Genomic DNA, 22,072 nt, shown 5'->3' on the forward strand with positions numbered 1-22,072 from the left:
TAGGATCCATTGATTTATAAATATATAAATCAATGGATCCTATTAAATGAATCCTATATAAATGAATAGAATTAAAAATATCGATTTATAAATAGGTCGATATTTTTAATTCTATTCATTTATATTAATATATTGATAGATATACAGTTGGCTTACTCATTATTCTGCTGATGGACATTTGAATGGTTTCTGGTTTGGGGTGAGTGTAAACACTTGAACCTCCTGAGTATATTCATCTGAGTGGAATTGATGACTTGTCTTCAAGATAGAGATCCAAGTGGTTGTAACTTGTTTCCCTTTTAAATTTTACCTATTCTGGTGGATCTGGACACTATTTCTTTTTTTAAATCCTTTCTTTTCTTTTAAAAAAATATTATTTGGCTGTGCCCTATTTTAGTTGCAGAATGCAGGCTCTTCAGTCTTCATTGAGTCATGAGAAACTTTAGTTGTGGCTTGTGGGATCTAGTTCCCTGACCAGGGATTGAACCTGGGCCTCCTGCATTTAAGCCACCTCCCTGCTAAAAAGCATTGTTGTTTTCAGTTTTGACTCTCATAAACAATACGGTGATGAACATCCCCTAGTACCCTTCTTTATGCACTTGTTAACTGACCCCCTAGCAATCACCTTTTTGGTTATTTCCAGGTTTTTTTTTTTAGGTACAAAATAACACTGGATACATATCAAATCTATAACCAAATGGACCTACAAGATAACACAGGGAACCATACTCAATATCTTGTAATAACCTATAACGAAAGAGAATGTAAAAAAGGAATATATATGTGCCTCCCCTCATGGTCCAGTGGCTCAGACTCCAAGCTCCCAGTGCAGGGGACCTGGGTTTAATCCCCAGTCAGGGAATGAGATCTCCTGTGCTACAGCTGAAGTCCCCATGTGCCACAGATAAGACCTGGTGCAGCTAAATAAATAAAATAGCACAAATAAATATTTTAAGGAGGAATATAGACATGTATATATAACTGAATCACTTTGCTACATACCTGAAACTAATACAACATTGTAAATCAACTATATTTCAATAAAAAAATTTTTAAAAAGGAATAAACTTCCTTGAACGTTCCGTTTTGGACTTAATATTCTTTGTTTTTGATGTTTCATCGTTAATCCAAAGACATGAACATGGAGGAAATTCACTGACAGTCATAGCCAAAATGCCAATTTTTTAAAAAAAGATTTATTTATTTATCTGGATGCACCAAGACTTAGGTGCGGCATTTGGGATCTAGTCCCCTGGCCGGGGATCGAACCCAGGTCCCCTCCACTGGACACAAGATATAGCCACTACATTAGCTACTAAGCCACCAGGGAAGTCACCCAAAATGCCAGTTTTCCCCCATACCTCCCAGGTTCCAAAATACCAATTTTTGATGGTGGCTTTACCCTACTTTTTGACCTGACTGTTATTTCTCTAGTTTTACCTCTGAATAAGTGAACTTTGCAGTAACAAAAAAGGTTTTATTTTGTTTTTTAAATAGAATTTAGTTTTTTGTTTTGGGGGGTTTTTTTTGGTTTTAACATCTCTTCATTTTGGTCTTGGGACAGAGTCAGCCCAGGGCAGTGTTGCTGCACATTGCGTGGGATGAAGGGCTGAAGGTTGCTGCTTCTTGCAAGCTGGCTTTTGAGACTGCACCTTCTTCTCCTGCTCCTCCTCCAACTCTATGATCTTCCAAGGTATGAAGTCTGTTGTCCCAGCCAGAAGGGGGGACTCCTGTAAAGTAAGTGTCTTATGCTTCAGGGCTGCCTTAGTGTCTGAATACTTTGCACCGGGGTACTTCTGAAATCTAGTCATCTCTTCATTTTTTCTTGTACCCATCCTTCCATCTGTCATTGATCTATCCATCATCTATGTTATCCCCCATCTGATCCATCCAGCCATTCATCAATCCACCTCTTTTTCATTGATCTCTTTACCAATTCCTTTACCTTTCTTCATTCACTCACTCATTTATCTACTCATTTTCCATCTATTCACTCACCCACTCATCTATCCTCCATCCCTCCAATTATCCTGCTACCCAGATACCCGTCCATTTATCTGTTTACCCTCTCATCCATCCATCCATCCATCCATGTATCCATTTCCTTATTTACTGATCTGTTTGCCCATTCATTCATCAACTTCATTTACTCACCCATTTTCAATCCAAACAGTCTTATCTGTTCCTCCAACCCATCCAATATTCATTCGTCCACTAATTTATCCCTTCAGGATCTAGTCATCCATCTACCCATCCAACCTTCAATCTGCTCCCCTACTCATTTACAGCCAAGCTAGCCACTCAGAACATCTACCTTTTCACAACTGGGAGCCCAGGCCCTGTGACTGAGATGGGGCCACAGAAATGAGTCAGGCTTGGTTCCTACCATCTAAGAATTCAGAATACCATCAGTCAGTGGGAAAAAGCAAATCACACCATGCACATGGACACAGGCAGGATATTTCCAAAACAGTATGATCAGTGCTGTCCTTAGAGTGTGTTCCAGATACAGAGGAAAGTTGAAGAGCAGGTAGGTGGTCAGGCGTTCAGGTGAGAACGTGCCCTGTGTGCTGATGTCGAAGTAGCCACAGGATGATGTGGCCTGGGTACGAAAGGGCACCCGGGCATGTGACTGGAAGGAGTACCTGCCAAGTGGAGGAGGAAGATGGCAAGATACCAGGAACAAGAACATGTAGGTTCTGGGGGTGAGTACCCGCCCCCGCTAGGAGGCCTCGTGTCTGCATGACTCTGCTCCCTGACCACCTCCCTACTGCCCCCCACAGGCAGAGCTGACCCGCCTAGGAACCAAGACAATGCAGCAAGCAACACGGCTACAGGCGTCACCCAGTGGGCAGAGCTCCTATCAGTCCATCCCCAACTTCCAAGATAGAATGGGGACACTGCGTTCACAGCTACAGGCGTCACCCAGTGGGCAGAGCTCCTATCAGCCCGATCCCAGTCTCCAAGACAAACCGGGAACACTGCATCCACAGCCCCAGAGTGAACCCCCTGCCTCCAAGGAGACCCTTCTGGAACAGCCTGACAAGGACAAGACAGTGGTTCGTCGTGTCCCTCGCCTCCGGGCTGTGGTGGAGAGCCGGGCCTTCAGGAATGTCCTGGTGGATGAAATGGACATAATGGTGTCCCATGCAGCCACCCTCATTCAAGCCTGTTGGAGGGGATACCGGCTCCGGCAGAAGCTTATCTCCCAGATGATGGCGGCCAAGGCCATCCAGGAGGCCTGGCGACGCTTCAACACCAGGCGCCTCCTCCGGTCTGGCAAGACAATGGAGAAAAAAGCGAAGGTGGAGGAGGGGCATATCCCTTACCACCCGCCCCAGCAGGTGCGATTCCAGCATCCGGAAGAGGGCAAGTCCCTTCTGGCCCAGCCCACCATGGTGAACAAGGAGACCCAGTTCCCTTCCTCCGACAGCCTGGCCGCTTATACCCACCAACTGGCTCTGTTGCAGTCCCAGGGCATGTCACCGCCTGGGACGTGCTCTGCCGGAGGCCCCAGCGTCACCTTCCTGCCACACCAGACAGTCGCCATCAAACTTCCATGTCCCATGAGTCTCGATGCGAAGTGCCGCCCATGCCTGATGACAAGAACTGTCAGAAGTACCTGCCTTGTCCAAGTAGAAGGGGACCCAATGAAGACCAAGCAAATAACTTCCAGAGCCAACAAGGCAGGAGCCATGGGGCCACCACCATCTGGAAGGTGCGCCCAGGCAGTTCAAGGACAATGCAAGACCCAAACCCAGGCCCACATGGAAGCAGAGGTCCTCAAAATGCTACCTCAGACAGGCCCAGCGCCTGTGATAGCCAAGACCCTCACCCAGTCAAGGCCCACTATGACCACGACCAAGACTCCCTTCCAGATGTACACGGGAGCCACGATAACCAAGACCTCGCCCCCGCCTTGCCCAGTGCCCATGGTAACAATAGCCAAGACCCCACCCCAGATGTACCTGGCAGCTGCAATGACCAAGATTCCACCAGAGACAGACCCAGCAGCCCCCATGACCAAGACTGCGGCCCAGACATGCCCGGCGGCCACCATGATCAAGACTCCACTCCAGTCGTGCTTGGCAGCCATGATGAACAAGACCCTACCCCAGCCGTGCCCGATGTCAACTGCCACAATAACCAAGGCCCCACCCCAGGTGTACCCCCAAGCCCCGGTGGCCAAGATCCCACCTCAGATGTGCCCACCAGCCACAGCGACCAAGACCCCACTCCAGTCATGCCTGGCGGCCATGATGAGTAAGATCCAACCCCAGCCATGCCCAGTGCCCATGATAGCCATCACCAAAACCCCACCCCAGCCCTGCCCGGTGACCCAAGGGACCAAGACCCCAGCCCCAATGCGACCAACAGCCTCCACGACCAACACTACACCCCAGACACGACCGGCAGCCACCATGACGAAGGCCCCACCCCAGCTAGGCCTGCTGGCCTCGATGATCAAGTCTCCAACTCAGACACGGCCTGCGGCCACGGCGACCAAAGTCCCGCCCCAGGCGTGTACAGTGCCCTTGCTGACCAAGATCCCACCCCAGACACGCCCAGCACCCACGGGAACCAAGACCCCACTGCAGACGTGTCAGGTGGCTACAGTGACCAAGACCCTCTCTCATCAGATGATCCAAGGAGCCACGGTGGCGAAAACTGCTCCTCCCCAGACGCGCCTGGCGGCCATGATCACCAAGACTCCAGCTCAGTTACGCTCAGTGGCCACCATCCTCAAAACGCTGTGCCTGCCCCCGTCAGCAGCTGGAAACCCCAAGCCTCCGTTTTCAGCAGCGGCGACAGCTGGAATTTCCGATACCTCATCCCACACGTGTCTAAGTGGACCAAAGGCCAGGGCCACGGTGAACGTGAGACAGGCGACCAGGGCTGTCAAGGTCCCGTCCCGCTCATACTTGACAGAGGGAAAAGTGAAATGCTTTCCCCCGTCGCATCCGGGGGCTGGGGCTCCCAAGCCTCCAGCCAGGCCTCCTTGGGAAGGCGAGAAAATCAAGGCCTTCTCCCAGAAACAAGGGAAAACGGAAACCACGTCTGACACCAGTATGGCCGTGGAAATGCCCGGGGATCTGACCTGGGCAAAAGTGGCCAGCGATAGGAACAAGTGGGCACATCCGAGGACGGACGTCTTGAAGGTTCAATCCCAGCTGTATGGGCCTGCAAGAACCGCTGGGGCGCCTCTGAGCACATGTCTGCCTCAAGAGCAACTGGCCCCTCGTTCAACCACAGGCTTGCCTCAGGCCCATCTGCTGGCCGAGCTGACTAAGGCCCTGCCCCAGGAGCACGTGTCTGCCAAGTTGACCATGGCCCAGGGCCAAGGATACCCACAAGCCCAACCCCCCGCAGCCGTGGCCCAACCACACCTGAGTGTGTGTCTGTCTAAGACGCCGTCCCGGGCACACCTGCCCGCCAAGCTGATGAAGGCGCAGTCCCAGGCACAGCTGACCACAGCAGTGATCAAGGTACAGTCCCAAGGGCATCTCCCCACCGGATTGACAAAGGCGCAGTCCCAGGCCCAGCTGGTCACAGATACAGCTAAGAGCCTCTATGCGGCCCACCAGGCTGCTGAACTCAGCAGCAAGACGCAGTCGCAGCCACTCCTGGTGGGCTTCAAGGCTTCCACCCAGCCCTGCCAGCACATTGGCGCTCTGCCTCGAGCCAAGCCAGAAGACAGACTGACCCAGCTCTCATCCCACAGCTACATGCAGGGCAAGGCCACCCTGGGCCTGCACCAGGGGGTCTCTGAGACCCAGAACATGCTGGTGCCTCTGCTGGCCTCTGCTGGCCACACCACGTGCAACGCTGAACCCTGGGGGGACAGCAGGGCTGCCCGGGCCCAGCCGTCAACCCCCAGCGCAGCCCCACCCAGCCAGGAGGAGCTAGCGGCCTCCCAACTCGCCTCCCTGTGTGCTGAGCTGGCCGCCGTGCTGGGCTCCCAGGAGGACCTCCGCGCCCTGCTGGCCAAAGCCCTCTCCCAGGGGGAGGTGAGGGCGGCCCTGAACCAGGCCCTGTCCAAAGAAGTCTTGGGAGCCACGATGGCCAAGGCCTTGCCCCAGGGCATCCTGGGCACGGTGCTGGTGAAGGCGCTCTCCTGGGGCGAGCTGGGCACCAGCCTGTCCCGCGCACTGTCCCGGGGCGAGCTCACTAAGGCCATTCAGAGTAGACTGGTGGACGTGCTTAGCAAGGCCGTGACGGAGGAGGAGCGCGCCACCTTGCGCCAGGCCCTGTGTCAGGGCGAGCTGGGTGCAGTCCTCAGCCAATCTCTCTCTCAGGCGGCCCTGAGGTCTGGAGTCGGCCTCCCCAAGGCTGCCTCTGAAACGATGGGAAGTGGGATGACCGTGATGCCGGCCCCCGTGGAGGTGGACTGCAGGGGGAGCCTGTCGGCCGCGTGGGGGCCCACCCTGCGCCCCATGAGACTACAGCCCAGCAAGGTTAGGGTTCCCTGGGGTGGGGCCTGGGAGGGTTTTGTCACAGGCTGGCCGTCCGGGCTCTTGGAAGACAGGGGGGATGGGGCTATGCTCGGGGGGTCACCCTGCTCATCCGTGGTCTCTGTAGGTGCCTCCTTGATTGCTGGGGTGATCACCATTCACCAGTATCCCCCTTTTTCTGCCCCGGGTCCCACTCTGTCATGGGAGATGGGACCCAGCAGAAGCCCCTTAAATCTGGACCTGACCCCCAAGGTCTGTGAGGAAAGAGTGTGCCTGCACCCCAGGGTGAGTGAATTGGCATCAGCTCTCGGCCCAATGGTGAGTGATGTGGACCCCAACTTGCCCAACGTGCCCCACCAACAGCCGGCCTCCGGTCTGTGGCAGCCACTCCTTGCCAATGGCGTGGGCCCGAGCACCAGCCAGCCGTCACTGGCCACTGGCAGCTCAACCACAAGCACCCACAGTCCACACGCGGTCAGCAGGGTGGCCCCACACACAAGGGCATCCCCAGGGGAGTGCAGGTTAGCACCGGGCAAGCTTCCCAGCACCACAGGTCGTGGGAGCGGCACCCACTCCCACAGCTGTGCCACCAACTATGGGGGGTCTGTTTGCTGGTGTCAGCCCTCGGGGATCAGCAGGGCACTCCCCAGTGGGGGCCAACCCCAAGGGGCCAAAGTTCCACAACAGCTACCTGTGGTCCCCGAGGAGACCGTGCAGAGAACTCGGCCCCCGAATCATAAACAAGGCTGCAGGGGCCCTAGGCAGGTGACCAAAGAAGCGACCCCAGTTCCGCCACAGGCCTCCACAGTGAGCAAAGCACAACTGCATGCCCCCAAGGCCTGCGTCATAACCCCAGGTCCCTGGCCCGGCTCCGTGGCTCCTGGTCGTTGCTGGACACCCAAGCGACGGGGTCCGGTGGATCCCGGTCTGATCCATGCCTCCCCAGGCAATAAGCTGACACCCACCCTTTCCCGAACAGCCATCCCTGGGAAGGAGAAGAATCAAACACGGGGTAGCCTTTCCAGGGCACATGGCCCACAGGAGCGGATAACTGGCCATATACTTAGTGAACTGGTGGCCAATATGCCACAAGGTCCAGACAATGACCTGTCCAGAAGCTTCTCCCAGGGCTCCACAGACTACGGCCTAAATATGAGCAATTCCCAGAGCTCGCCGCGCAGCTGCGGCTCACTCAGCCTTTCCACCACGTCTATGGCCAGCATGGCCGCTGTTGACGTGGTGGACGAGGAGCCCTGGGAAGCCAGCTTGGACAGGGACTTTGATCTAGATGCTCTCCTCTTCGCAGAGGCCATGGAGAGGTCCCAGGGACCCAGGAGTGTGGAAGAGACTGAGGGAGCAGGTCACAGGCACCTGGCCCCAAGCCTCCATGACCACCAGTCTTCTGCAGACTCAGAACTGATCCCCATTCTACAGCATAGCTCACTGGCCAGTCGCATGACACTGAGTGTGCACTGGGACTCAGAGGATGAGGAAGACATGTCCTCAGATCAGAGTTCCATGAATCTGAAGGAGAGTTTGTCCCAGGCACCCTATGGGACTGTGTTGACCAGAAGTTTGTCATTGAGTAACGTGGTCCCTACTGTCTATCAGCAGCCGTCTGTGGCTGGTAGGTTGACCTCATGCCTATCTCAGCCTGTAGTAGCCAGTAAGGTGGCCTCAAATCCAGGCCATCTCTCTATGGCCAGTAGAATGACAAGCAGCCTATCTGAGCCATCTGTGGTCAATAAGGTGACTCCCAGCTTAGGCCAGATGTCCAGGACCAAGAAGGTGTCCCTCAGCCTAGGCCAGCCATTGATAGTTGAGGGGGTGGTTCCCAGCTTTTCACAGCCAATCATGGCCTGCAGACTGGCTCTGAGCCTGGCCCAGCCATCTATGACCAGTGGGGTGGCCTCTAGTCTCACCCAGCCACCTGTGACCAGTGGGGTGACTCCCACACTTGCCCATCCACCTGTGACCAGTGAGGTGGCCCCTAGACTAGCCCAGCCAACTATGCCGACTAGGGCGGCCCCTAGCCTAGCCCAACCACCTGTGACCAGTGGGGCGGCCCGCAGCTTGACCCAGACATCTGTGACTGGTGGGGTTGTCCCCAGCCTAGGCCAGGCATCTAAGGTTTCTGGGGTAGAGCCCAGTCTAGCCCAGTCACCTATGACCACTGGGGTGGCCCCTAGCCTAAGCCAGCCATCTTTTACTAGTGGGATGGCTCCTAGCTTAGGCCAGCCTTCTATGACTTGTGTGGTGGCCCCCCGCCTAGCCCAGCCATCTGTGGCCACCAGGGGGACCCCCAGCCTGGCCCAGCTACCTGTGATCAGTGGTGCAGGTTGTGCTATGAGTCAGCCCAGTTGGGCCCCTAGGGTGAGTCCAAATTTACCATCCTCCAGGGTGAACGCAGTGGCTCCCAGTCAGCATTATTCATCCTTTGCCACTGAAGTCACCTCGGGTGCACCATATGCATCAGTGGCTAATGGCATGGGCCAGGGTCTGAGCCAGCCAGCCGTGTCTGCTAGGGTGGACCCACGTCAAGATCCTCTGACGGTCAGAGGGGTGGTCCCGCATCCCCAGGTCCCCGAGTTCAGCGAGGTGGCCCTGGGCTTTCACCAGCTGCCTGGTATTGGTGGGAGGCACCCAAGAGTAACGGAACAACCTGCTGTCATCGTTTCTGCTCCAAAGCTCTACCAGGCGCCTGTGGCCAGTGGGGAGCACTCTTGTCTAGGCCAGGAAGCCAGTGTGTCTCTGTTCAGGGGCATGTCTGTGAGCAGATCCCAGGGTGCCACAGCCTCCGAAGTGCTCCCAGATGTGTCTCAGGGGACTCTGGCTACTGGCATGTTCCTGAGTATGTCTCAGGTACCCATGTCCCCTGGCAGATCAGGGAGGGTGGCCCAGAGGAGTGTGGCTACTGCTATGGGCCCAAGCCAATCTCAGATGAGCAGGGGCATGGCTCCCATGACATCCCGTGCCTCTGTGGCTGCTGCCCCTTTGACTCATGAATCGGCCAGGATGGCTCCTGGCTTCTCTCAGGCTTCAGTGTCCAGTAGACTGGGTGTGAGTTCGTCTAAGTTTTCCGTGACCAGTGTGGGCCCCAGCATATCTCAGGTCAGTGTGGATCTTCCAGTATCTCTGGACCACCGGTGTCCTTCTGTGTCCACAATCTCCAGTAGTTACCAACAAGCTGATGTTGTCAGCCAGGAGCCTGCAATGGGCATTCCCAGTGCTGTGGTGCCAGGTTCTATAGCAGGTAGGATCACCACAACTGTGGCCCCAGGTTCTATAGCCGGTGGCATGGCCTCTAGTCTCCCCCCAGGGTCCATGATCACAGGCATGGGCCAGAGCCTTCCTCCAGGGCCCATATTGAGTTGTGTGGCCCCCAGCCTTCCACCAGGTTATGTGGTCAATGGTGTAGTCCATACTCTTCCCCCAGGGTCTGTGATCAGTGGCGTGGGCCTGGGCCTCCCTCCAGGGTCTGTGATCGGTGGTGTGGGCCTGGGCCTCCCCCCAGGGTCTGTGATCGGTGGCGTGGGCCTGGGCCTTCCCCCAGGGTCTGTGATCTGTGGCTTGGGTCAGGGCCTTCCCCCAGGATCCGTGATCAGTGGCGTGGGCCAGGGTCTTCCCCCAGGGCCTGTGATCGGTGTTGTGGGCCAGGGCCTTCCCCCGGGGTCTGTGATTGGTGGTGTGGGCCTGGGCCTTCCCCCAGGGTCTGTGATTGGTGGCCTGGGCCAGGGCCTTCCCGCTGGGTCTGTGATTGGTGGCGTGGGCCAGGGTCTTCCCCCAGGGTCTGTGATTGGTGGCCTGGGCCAGGGCCTTCCCCCGGGGTCTGTGATTGGTGGCGTGGGCCAGGGCCTTTCCCCAGGGCCTGTGATTGGTGGCATGGGCCAGGGCCTTGCTCTAGATCCCATTAGCAGCACTGTAGCCCAGGGCCTTCCTCCAGGGTCTGGGGCAACTGGCATGGCCAGAACTGTGCCTATGAGTTCTGTGGCGACTTCAGTGTCCCCCAGTCTGATTGCAGCATCTGGCAGTGATGGGAAGAAGCAAGGTCTCTCGATGAAACCGTCAGCTAGTCTAATTGCTCCGGACCTGCTCTTAGATTCAGTGCTAGGTGCAGTGGACTCCAGAATCCCTCCTTGTCCTGTGAACTCTACTGTGGATACAGCATCTATGCCTGGGGGACTCAGTCAGAACCTAGTTCTGGAGTCCATGGCTAGTACAGCCAGTCCGCCCTCCACAGTGGGAGGCGTGGCCCCGAGCCTTCCCCAGGGGTCCCTGCTGATTGGAATCTCTCCTCGTCCATACCATGGGGGCCTGGCAGGGGAAGGGTCCACAACCACCTTGCAGGCATCCCATCCCCCTGGCCTGGCTCAAGCTCCCCTCCAGGAAGCTCCTGGCATGGCCGGTGGAGTATACCAAGTGCCTTCGGTTCTGCAAAGAGCCTCACAGTTGAACCAGGCTCTTGGGGTGGTGACGGCATTTGAGACCACAGATCCCAAGACTGTGATGAGGCCAGAGGACCCGGGCAGGGCTCCTCCCCAGGGGCCCGTATCCAGGCAGGGGTCCGAAGTCCTTGCGGCAACCCCATGGATATATCATAGTCCCCTGGCAATAGACACTGACTACAGCCAAGAATTCCCTGTAGAGAATGAGGCTCTTCCCAAAGACCAGAGGCCGCTATTGGAGGAGGTAGCTCCCGGCCAAGCTAAGTCAATGCCCAGCAGTGTGGCCTCTGTCCTTCCCCAGTCCCTGAGTCTTGCCAAGCCCTCCACGGTCAGTAGTGGCACCCCAACCCTGCAGCAGAGGTCAGAGACCAATTTGGTGGCCCCTGGTTCCCACACTGTGGCTGCCAGCCCCAGTGTGCAGACGGTGCCCATCAAGGGCACTGGGGCCCCACTGACTCACCCGCAGACGCCAAGCTCTCACACTACACTCCGGAGCCCCTCGGCTTATCAAAAGGCTTTGGTGGCTCATATACTGCCCCAGAGCCCCTCAGTGACTCACCAGTCCCGTGGGATCATGGCTTCTACTGGAGTCTCAGGGTCACCCAAGCCGACCCATGACAATACTGCGGCCACCGGTCTACACCCAAGGTCTGTGGCTAGGACGGGGACCCCTAGAACTTCCCGGAGGTCACAGCCACATGTTGCACCTCATCCATCCCTGATTAGAAAGATGATGTACAGTGGTTTCCAAAAGGAAGCCATTCCCAGCGCACCCCAGAAGACAGCAGCTGGCGGTCTGATTCAGAATGGCCACGGGCCCCTTGGCCCTAGAACATCCTTCAGGTCCATGCATGCTATTTCTGTACCAGAAAAGCCAGACAGTTCTGCAGCTGGGACTGTGCCCTCCGGTCAGGAGCAGCAGGATGCCCCCAAGTCCTCGCAGAAATTATCTAAACATTCCCTGCGTGCACCGCCAGACTTAACGCCAATAATCCACACTAATGAGCTGGCACACGGCATGGCCAACTCTAAGCTGAACCCGGGGATTCGGAGGGTGTCTCTGGGTTATGAGTCTTCACCAAGGGGTTCCCGGCGGCCCCTTTTTAGGCAGGAGTTGCCGCAGGCGTCTCCAATTTCCCTTAGCTTTGTGGCTCCTGCAGAGAGTCTCAGGGCATCCGCGACTCCCGCTGACATTCTTGGAACTTCTGTGACTCCTGCTGAGAGTCTCAGGGCATCCCTGACTCCGGCAGACAGTCTTGGGGCATCCCTGACTCCAGCTGACAATCTTGGGGCATCCCTGACTCCAGCTGGCAGTCTTGGGGCGTCCCTGACTACGGCTGACAATCTGGGGGCGTCCCTGACTCCGGCTGACAGTCTTGGGGCATCCCTGACTCCGGCTGACCATCTTGGGGCGTCCCTGACTCCAGCAGACAGTCTCGGGACATCCCTGACTCCGGCTGACCATCTCGGGGCTTCCCTGACTCCAGCTGACAGTCTCGGGGCGTCCCTGACTCCGGCTGACAGTCTTGGGGCATCCCTGACTCCGGCTGACCATCTTGGGGCGTCCCTGACTCCAGCAGACAGTCTCGGGACATCCCTGACTCCGGCTGACCATCTCGGGGCTTCCCTGACTCCGGCTGACAGTCTCGGGGCATCCCTGACTCCGGCTGACAATCTGGGGGCGTCCCTGACTCCGGCTGACAGTCTCAGGGCGCCCCTGGCTCCAGTTGACAGTTTCGGGGTGTCCCTGACTCAAGCTGACCATCTTGGGGTGCCCCTGACCCCAGCTGACAGTCTCGGGACGTCCCTGACTCCAGCTGACAGTCTCGGGATGTCCCTGACTCCCGCTGTACTCCAGGGCCCGGAGGACACTGCCATGTCTGGTGGCCAAGCGTGGAATTCTACCATCCCCAGCGTAGCAGTTGGGCCCAGGGACAGCACCATGGCCCCTGGCGGCGCTTGGGAGCCAGCTGGGGGCACTGTGCCGTGGGACGTCGTGGGCAGCAAGGCAGCGGTGGACCCCAGACAGCCGAGGGAGTTGGTGGCATCAGTGCAGGCTGTAGAGAAGATAACCATCCACGCTGCGGTCATTATCCAGGCGTGTGCACGTGGCTTCCTGGTGCGCCGTACCATCAAGGTGTGGCACCAGTGGGCCATCATCATCCAGGCTGCCTGGCGTGGCTACTGTGTGCGGCGGGACCTGGCCCGCCTCTGCCAAGCTGCCACCATCATCCAGGCCGCGTGGAGAGGCTTCGTCATTCGCCAGAGCCGCACCCAGCAAATGCTGCTCCAGAACGTGTGGGCTAAGACCGGCAGTGGGGCCAGGACGACGTCTGACCACCGCTGCTTCCAGTCCTGCCAGCCCCATGTCTGTGCTCTCTGCCAGTCACTGACCTCCGGACTCGGAAGCCCACCCAGCGTGGTGATGCTTGTGGGTTCCAGTCCCCGCACATGCCACACGTGCGGCCACACCCTGCCCACCCGGGTGGTGCATGGCACGGGCCGGGGTGCTGCCAGCCAGGCTGGTGTGCCACGGGGCTGCCTGACCCAGTCAACCGCCCAGAGCCTTTGGCGGCCACCCCATCGTCAGACCAAGGCAGCCACGGCCATCCAGTCTGCCTGGAGGGGCTTTGTCGTGCGTCGTCGGCTGAAGCAGCAACAGGAAGCAGCCAAGATGCTTCAAGCCACCTGGCGCGGCCAAAGCACCCGGGCCTCCCTCACCACGAATGCGCTCCTGGGGCCAGCGGTGTGGGACAACTCACGACACACGCAGTGGCCAGGCGTCTAGGACCTTGGCTTACTGGTGGGGGGATGCCAGGGGAGGGGCCGCATGGCTCTCTGGGTTTCATGAATAAAGCCCTCCACAGCCTGGATCTTGGCCTCCTGTGCGTGTGGGCATCTTGGGCATGGTGTGGGGTGGGAATCTGGGGGACCTAGAACATCCTGGACCGGAGGGGTCCAAAACTTCCAGCCACGCCGCAGGCACCTGGGGTCTGTGCCTGGAATCGGGACCCTAAGCCTTCTGCGGAGGTCAGGGCGGCCAGCCTGGACTCACATGTGCCTCCGTATTCATCCAGGGCGAGCAGGGCAGCGTCCAGCCAGTTGTGGACGGAAGCACTCCAGAAGCCATTGTCTGGGGGGCCTGACTTGGAATGGCCACCATGAGGCTCTTGTTCCTAGAAAATCCTAGAGGCTTCCAGCCACATCCTGACTTGGGGGCATGCTGGGCCACCCTCAAGGGGCCCCAGTGTAGGTGAGAGAGAGCTGGGCACAGGTGGGATCAGGGACACAACAGAGAGCACCCAGAGCGGGCAGCCTGGCCAAGCGGAGGGGCATGGGGCTGACAGCATGGGCTTGGGAAGGCATAGGGGGCAGCAGAGTGGTGGGGCCATCAGTGGAAGCTAGGGGGGCAAGGGTGTCCTGGAGAGACGTGTGTGCGTGCTAAGTCACTTGAATCGGGTCCGACACTGACCCCTCGGACCACCAGGCTCCTCTGTCCATGGGATTCTCCAGGCAAGAATACTGGAGTGGGTTGCCATGCCCCCCTCCAGTGGATCTTCCCGACCGAGGGATCCAACCTGCAGTCTCTAGCGTCTCCTGCATTGGCAGGCGGATTCTTTACCGCTAGCGCCACTTGGGAAGTCCCCTGAGGGGACAGGCAGAGTGTAACGCTTTGGGGTCATGAACCAAGAGGGCTTGTTAGGAGAGGTGGAGGGGGAAGTCAGGAATATCAGCCCTGGTGAATACTAGCGCCGTTCACATGCCCTGCGTCCGGAGGCCCCGCCTCCGCCTCGGCCCTGAACAGTGCCGCGCGCCGACAGCAGGGGGCGCGCAGGTGTAAAGAGCGGGCACCGGGCCACACACCTGTGCGGAGCCGTCTTTCCCCCTGTCCTCACGCAAGAATGGCCAGCTCCCAGCCGCCGCCGCCGCTTCTATTGCTGGCGCTGCTGCTGCTGCTGCTGCTGAAAGCTTCTGATACGACTTCCTCTGTTCCCACGGCCACCTCTACAGGTAAGAACAGGTAAGATCCGGCTTCCAGGAGGCTGGAGGGGGAAGTGGCCTAGTCGCACACCTGGTGTCTGGACACCTCCCTCAGGCCACACTAGTCTGCCACCGCCCCCCACCCCCCTCCTCGCCCGGAGCTGTTGCTCCTGGAAGCAAGAACAGCGGGAGCACCAGCCCCTCCACCCCCCACCCCTCACCCCAGTCCCGAGGGTGCCAGGTCTGCCGCCCCAGCATTACATGAAGAGCGACAGGCTGGTGAATGCCTCCTACCCAATCTGAGGTTCCGTTCCCAATCTCAATTTCTCTTAGCCAGCCCCCAAAGGGAGAGGGGTGAGAACCCAGGGACCGTGGGGATGCGGGCGGGAGAAGGGCTTACTTCCTGCTCGCTGAACATCCATGGCTCCCAGCGGGAGGTTCTTGGCCCCTGACTTAATTTCTTTCTGTTTCCCTATAAGACAACTCCGGGGGTGGAGAAGAGTTGAATTTCTCGCATCCATGGCCCCCATCCTTTCCACCCCATCAAGTCTCTGATCAGTGTCCCAGCCCCAAACCTGGAATATCAGAGTGGAGGCCACCACAAAGGAGACTCTCATAGCAGACAAAAGCTTTACTCAGAAGGTCCACATAGCTCAGGAAACTGAGGCTCAGACAAGCCACATTTCCCAACCTGTGCCAGACCCAGATTAAACCAACTGACTTGACTCACGCCAGCCTCCTGGTCTAGGAGTCTCTGGGCAAAGCAAAGTCCTGGCACGGTGCATAGACTCAGCCCCACTTTACCTTCTGGTCGACTCTCCAGCAGCTCGTGAGTGCCCTGTCTGCGCCAGGCACTCAGCGGAGCTTACATCCTCCACAACCTCCTCTTTCCAGTTTGCCTTAGTTTGCTTTAGAAGTACAACTCCTCAGAGGTCTCGCTTGGCTTGGGGTCCACTGTGGCCCCTGAGTCATCTTCATTTCAGCTGAAACCTGTCATCTAGATTCCTTCTCAATGGTAGGAGACAGTTTGAGCAGGCTGGGCTCTTAGTCCTTGAAGCCTTGGAGGTTTTGTTTTGTTTTTTACTTTATTTTTAATTGAAGGATAATTGCTTTACAATATTGGTTTCATTTCTCCCATACATCAACATGAATCAGCCTTAGGCATACATATGTCCCTCCCTCTTGAACCTTCCTCCCACCTCCCACCCCTTCCCACCCCTCTAGGTTGTTAGAGCCCCAGTCTGAGTTCCCTGAGTCATACAGCAGATTTCCATGGGCTGTCTATTTTACATGAGGTAGTGAATATGCTTCCATGCTACTCTCCCTGGAGATGGTTGAAGAGCCTTCTTACTTCCCAGTCACTGTGGGCCAGACACTCTGCCATTGTGAGCCTCAGTTTCCCACCTGTGAAATGAGGATGAAGTCAGGCCAGTACACCATGTCTCCTTCCAGACTCATCTATCATCCCCTCAGGAACTGGGAAACTGGGTAGAGAAATGGGGTCTGCATGAGGACCCAGCCCCCTCCTGGGGCCAGGGCCACATGTTATTTCCTCATTTGTGCTGCTTAGGGTGAGGCAAGCACAAAGATCCACCCAGGGCAGAGTGGATTGGGTGTGGCAAGATATGGTTGATGAATGAACTTGCAATCAGTTAAGTTTACCAGCAGCCTGGAACTGGGAAGGAAGTAATTGTGGGAGGTGGCCCATGAAATCGTTACCCACCCTCAGCCTGGCCCCTGGGCTTGAAGCTAGGGAGCAGCTAGAGCAAGGTAGCAGAGGTTCCAGAGTCTTGTTGGTCAGTCGTGTCTGACTCTTTGTGACCCCATGAATGGCAGCATGCCAGGCTTTCCCGTCTTTCACTTTCTCCCGGAGCTTGCTCAAACTCATGTCCATTGAGTCGGTGATGCCATCCAACCATCTCATCTTCTGTCATCCCCTTCTCCTTCCGCCTTCAATCTTTCCCAATATCAGGGCCTTTTCCAATGAGTCGGCTCTTGGCATCAGGTGGCCAAAGTATTGGAGCTTCAGCTACGGCATCAATCCTTCCAATGAATATCTGCTGACTGTTCTTAGAGCTCAGGCCTCAGTGCCCCCATTAAAACCTTGAGTTTAGCCATGGGGACCTTCCAGGTAGCTGGGAAAGGAGATTAGGGTCCATACTCTCTGGGAGCTGAGATGGATCTCTGCTGCTCAGCATCACTGAGTATCAGACCTGCGTGTGCTCTCAGAGACTGACTTTCTGTGATGTCCATTTTACAGATAAGGAAACTGAGTCCCAGAAGGGTTGAAAGAGTTGCCCAGCATGCTGCCTGGGTTGGCAGCCATTCCCTATATCCAGAAGAGTTCCAGAGCCCTGAAGAAGAGTAGGGGGCAGGGAGGGTCCACCCCAGACTGAAATGCTGGCTGTGGGAACTCAGATGAGGAACTTCAGACACCAACACCTCAGTTTCCCACTGAGCACTCCCAGTGTGCACTAATCCCTCCAAGTCTCCCTAAATGGTGGGTGTTGTCTACTGGCATAATTGGGAAAGAGGCATCTGGCGGGTTGGGGCCAGGGTTGCATATCCTTGTTCCTAATCATCTCCTTCCTACACCCCAATGGTGTTTTCTTTCCATTTCCTCAGAGACGGACAACTCGACTTCCAAACCTCTGACTTCTCCCTTCAACTCCAGCTCCCCTACTGTCGGGGAAAACCACACCAGCCAAGAGAAGCCAGAGACGGCCTCCACATCCCATCCCAACAGCTCTAGTTCAGAGTCCACAACCTCCCACAGCCCCTCAAATTCAGGGACAACCTCCACCACCCAGCCCACCTCCTCACAACCAGAGCCAGACACCCACCCCAGCTCTGGCTCCCCCAGGCCGGAGCACACCGTCACCTCCCCCTCTAGTGCCCTGGGTTCTGTCTCCTTGGCCACCCTGCCTTGGAGTCCCACTCACCCCAAGCCCAGCACGGGGCCTCCCTCTGTGTCCTTGGCCACCACTGACCGGACATTCGAGACCTCTGGTTATGGTGAGTATTGGGACATTGGGGCTTGGAGGGGGATGGAAGGATTGAAGGTAGGAGGAGAAGGGGATGACAGAGGACGAGATGGTTGGATGGCATCACCGCTCCAATGGACATGAGTTTGAGCAAGCGCTGGGGAATCGCGAGGGACAGGGAAACCTGGAGTGCTGCAGTCCATAGGGTCGCAAAGAGTGGGACAAGGCTGAGCGACTGAACAGCAAGGGGGGATGGTTGTGGGTACCAAGTTGCAGTTCTGGAATTGGCCACCAGGGGGAAACACAGTCCTAAGAATGTGCTGGGACGGGCCTCTTCCCCACCCCACCCCCTCACCTCCCATCACCTAAGCCTCTTTAGACCTTCATCCCAAGCACATTTTATTAACCATCTATTGTGGGAAATGGTTATGTTGGAAGATAGGCTATAAGTAAATTTGTTTATAAAAGAACAAAGTAGAGCAGGATAAAGGGTCGAAATGTGAGTGCAAAGGATTTGATATTTTAAAAGACTACTCGGCAGAGGTCTTAGTTTGAAGGAGGTGAAGGAGGGAACCGTGCCGGTACCTTGAGGGAAACAGGACAGGCAGTGAGCACAGCAAGTACAAAGGCCCTGGGGTAGGACTGTTCGTGGTGCATCTGAGGAGCAACCAAGGAGAAGTGAGGTGGCTGAAATGGGGTGAGTGGGGTACTAGTTGGGGTGGTGAGGGTGGGGAATTTGCACAGTGTGGTTATACAGTGTCCCTGGGGTCCAACAGAAGCCAAGCATTTTTTAGAGAGTCTAGAAAAATCTATCATTCAAAATAATATGTTGTCTCCAAAACATGCAAAGAAGAGTGCAAACATGAAGTATAATAACATTTTGCTATAAATTTAATAACAGTTTGCTATAAATAAAAACATTTTGCTTAAAGTCACAGGATATAAAACCATCTTTACAAAGTGTCAAATTTTGTACATATCCTCAGAAAGACACTGCATTTGGGAATTGAGTTTTAGGTTGAATTTTTTTTTTTTTTTTCACTTTGCAAGAACTCCCAGAAATGGCCAGCAGTGGAGTGGGAACACAGCAAAGAAAACGAATGCCTTGTAGACAAATCTATTCAAAAGAAAAGAAAGAGAAAAACAAAAGTGAAAGTAAAAGGGTAAAAAAATGTGCTTGAAAAGATAGTTACAGCAGCCACTAGAGAGGGAAGTAAGTATCGAAGTCCCGAGAAGGGACTTAGAGGCCCTGGGCTCTATACTTCCACTGCAGGAGATGTGGGTTTGATTCAGGGAACTGAGATCCCACATGACTCGCGGCACAGTTAAAAAAAAAAAAAAAAAAGGCCCTGGGGCCCTGGTGTGTCTCAGTCTTAGAAGAGTTCGGTGCTCCTCCCTTCAGCTCCAGGTGGCTCTGGGGCTCCCAGGTTGCACAGGAACCCTGGTGTGGTGGTGGCCGTGTGTCTGCTGGTGTCTGCTTTGCTCATCGGAGGTGTGATCATGGCAGTGAGGCGCTGTCACAACGGGGTTTCTGAGTTCCAGAAGCTGGATGAGGTATCCATGGCGGGGGAAGGCTGGACTGGGGTGGGGATGCACCCTCAGGCAGGGCAGGCCCTTGCTGCAGAGACTGCTGGTCCCTGAACACCCCCTCGTGTGTGTTCCTCCTTCAGGGGCTTGTGAGCCAAAGGTCATCTTCTGCCCATCACACACTGCCGTGATCTTCGATCTTTGAAGCTGAGGGAGAGGGACTTGGATGAGGCTGGGGCATCTGGCGGGGGGAAAGTTTGTGGGAATAAAGCCCCTATCATTCCTCTGAGGCATCTTGAGTCATGGATTCATTTGACAAACATTTTAGAGTGTCTACTCTGTGCTGGGGTCACAGTGGGAACCCTTTCTCCACCCTTATGGAGCCCACAGTCTCAAGAGGGAAGACCGACAGCAGCCAGGTAATCAACTGATGTAATTTCAAATGGCTGAGGGCCGCACAGTGGGGTTGCAGCTGGGTCCCAGGGTCCTGTGTACCCAGGTTTGCCGAGAGGGCAGGGAGGTCTCTCTGGAAGGTGATACTGTTTTCCCTGGCCATACCATGCAGCTTGTGGGATCTTAGTTCCCCAACCAGGGATTGAACCCAGGCCCTCAGGAGTGAGAACATGGAGTTCCTAAACACTGGACCACCAGGGAGTTCCCTGGAAGGTGATGTTTGTGCTGAGACCTGAAAGAGATAACAGGGCCACTGTGGGGAACGCCAGGGAAGGCGTGCCTGGGAGCAGGCACAGCAAGTGCAAAGGCCCTGTGGTAGGTAGGAAAAACTTGGGGTGTTTGGGAAACAAGGAGATGAGTGAGGTCAGAGCTGGGTGAGGGAGGGATACGTGCAGCACCAGGTGGGCTATGGGAAAGAGCATGAGTTTTAGCCAGAACACCATGGGGGCATTTTCAGGCAGCAAGTGCCAAAATCCAACTTCAGGTCTTTAGGAGGGCAGATCAGCAGGGGAAGAGGCTCTGCAGGAGGCAGGAGCAGCCTGTGCAAAGGCTTGGAGACTAGACAGGGACAGAAGCAGGCAGAGAACACGGAGTCAAAACAATCCCCACCCCCCCTGCCCCAGTCTTGTGGTCCAGTGGTTAGGAAAATGCCTCCCAATACAGGGGATGTGGGTTCGATTCCTGGCTGGGGAACTAAGATCCCACATTCCAGGGGGCAGCTAAGCCCTCCTGTGGCAACTACTGAGCCTTCACATCACAGCTAAGACCTGACACAGCAAATATAAATAAACAGTTTAGAAAACAGCCACCACCACCCCCAACCCCTCCATTATCTCAGTCCCGTTTCCCAAGGTCTGAGCTGGGCATCCATTCTCTTCCCTCTCATCGTACAGGAAGGAAAACTGAGTTCAGGGTGGGGCAGGCCTGGGGCTCAGGCCCACGGTGGTTATGGGCTTTCCCTTCTAAGGGGACCTTCCAGGATTCTCTAGCAGCTTGGGACATGGAGGCTTCAGGCTGGGTCTTGGCCTTGTCCCTTGGCCACGATTCAGGTCTGGAGCTGCCCCCTCAGAGCTGGGTTTACCGTGCAGTGAAAATGGGTGGTCAGAGAGGCTGGGGGTCAAGGTCATCCAGAACATGGAGGTGAAGCCTGCCCAGGGGAGGGTCACGCTCTGATGATTCTTGGAGGAGGAGAGGACACCAGGCCTCCTGGGCAGGCGGCGGGTCTGGTGAAACATTAACTTGTGGCAGCTTGGGAGGTGGCCTTTCCCCTGGCCACAGCGCCCCCTCACCCCACAGCCCCTCCTGGAGGCCCCCAGTTCCTGCTGCAGCTCCAGCCCCTACTGTTTGTGAAGTGAGTATTAACCAGAGGACCAGAGAAGGTCATCAATCTGCCTGGGGCAGCAGAGCATGACAAGTAACTCTCCCAGAGCCTCCAGGGACCCCCCGAAAGCCATCCGCATGTTCCTGAAGCCATTCCTCATGGACTCTGCTGTGAAGCCCATGTTCCAGACCCCAGGGACTGGGATAAATAAAATCCTCCCATCCTTTTCTTTCTTTATTTTTTTTTTTTGGAGAACAGTTGCTTTACAATGTTGTGTTGGTTTCTGCTGTGCAATGAAGCGAATCAGTTTCACATATACAGATATCCACTTAGGGCTTCCCTGGTGGCTCAGATGGGAAAGAGTCTGCCTGCGCTGCGGGAGACCTGGGTTCAGTCCCTGGGTCGGGAAGATCCCCTGAAGAAGGAAATGGTATCCGCTTAAGAGGGTGGCAAAGCGTGAATCGGTTGGATAACATCACTGACGCTATGGACTTGAATCTGAACAAATTCCAGGAGATGGTGAAGGACAGGGAAGCCTGGCATGCTGTGGTCATTGGGCTCGCAGAGTCAGACACGACTTAGTGACTGAACAACAAATACATATATCCCCTCCCTCTTGGCCCTCCCTCCCACTCTGCCACGCCACCCCTCACAGAGCAGCGAGTTAAGCTCCCTGTGCTATACAGCTCTTCCCACTGATTATCTGTTTAACACATGGTAGTGTATACATGTCAACCCTAACCTCCTAATTCGTCCCACCTTCCCCAAATCCCCCCATTCTGGCCTCAGAACTGCGCTTCCCTCTGCCTCTCTGCCTCCCTTGTCCCTGTTTCTCCGTCTCCATCTCTCTCTTTCCAACTCTCTCTCTGGCTCTGTCCTTTCCTCTCTCTGCCTCCCTCCCTCTCTCAG

The 22,072-nt window shown here is 56.0% G+C and overlaps 2 protein-coding genes across 3 annotated transcripts; both read left to right on the forward strand.

Moving 5' to 3' along the window:
- Positions 1 to 1,017: 1,017 nt before the first annotated feature.
- IQCN (IQ motif containing N) lies at positions 1,018 to 13,758 on the forward strand. Its single transcript, XM_055590775.1, has 2 exons — positions 1,018 to 1,693; positions 2,784 to 13,758. Exon 2 carries the CDS (start codon positions 2,814 to 2,816, stop codon positions 13,683 to 13,685), a length of 10,872 nt encoding a protein of 3,623 aa, XP_055446750.1. The 5' UTR covers positions 1,018 to 1,693; positions 2,784 to 2,813; the 3' UTR covers positions 13,686 to 13,758.
- Positions 13,759 to 14,724: 966 nt separating this feature from the next.
- On the forward strand, positions 14,725 to 19,678 carry CIST1 (colon, intestine and stomach enriched 1). Of its 2 annotated transcripts, XM_055566484.1 has the most exons (4): positions 14,725 to 14,908; positions 17,504 to 17,893; positions 19,265 to 19,416; positions 19,533 to 19,678. In XM_055566484.1, exons 1-4 carry the CDS (start codon positions 14,800 to 14,802, stop codon positions 19,578 to 19,580), a joined length of 699 nt encoding a protein of 232 aa, XP_055422459.1. In that variant the 5' UTR covers positions 14,725 to 14,799; the 3' UTR covers positions 19,581 to 19,678. The 2 variants fall into 2 exon arrangements, with proteins under 2 accessions (XP_055422459.1, XP_055422460.1); XM_055566485.1 differs by lacking the exons at positions 19,265 to 19,416; positions 19,533 to 19,678 and adding an exon at positions 18,913 to 19,233.
- The last annotated feature ends 2,394 nt before the right edge of the window (positions 19,679 to 22,072 follow it).

Source organism: Bubalus kerabau, chromosome 1 (assembly GCF_029407905.1).
Source record: "Bubalus kerabau isolate K-KA32 ecotype Philippines breed swamp buffalo chromosome 1, PCC_UOA_SB_1v2, whole genome shotgun sequence".
NCBI classification, from domain to species: domain Eukaryota; kingdom Metazoa; phylum Chordata; class Mammalia; order Artiodactyla; family Bovidae; genus Bubalus; species Bubalus kerabau.

Bases quoted from the DNA above. Each gene is read 5' to 3' on its own strand.
- CIST1 (XM_055566484.1), top strand. From the start codon at position 14,800: ATGGCCAGCTCCCAGCCGCCGCCGCCGCTTCTATTGCTGGCGCTGCTG. The intron at 17,894-19,264 runs GTGAGTATTGGG...TCCTCCCTTCAG, and splicing joins ATTCGAGACCTCTGGTTATG to CTCCAGGTGGCTCTGGGGCT. The intron at 19,417-19,532 runs GTATCCATGGCG...TTCCTCCTTCAG, and splicing joins AGTTCCAGAAGCTGGATGAG to GGGCTTGTGAGCCAAAGGTC.
- IQCN (XM_055590775.1), top strand. From the start codon at position 2,814: ATGCAGCAAGCAACACGGCTACAGGCGTCACCCAGTGGGCAGAGCTCC.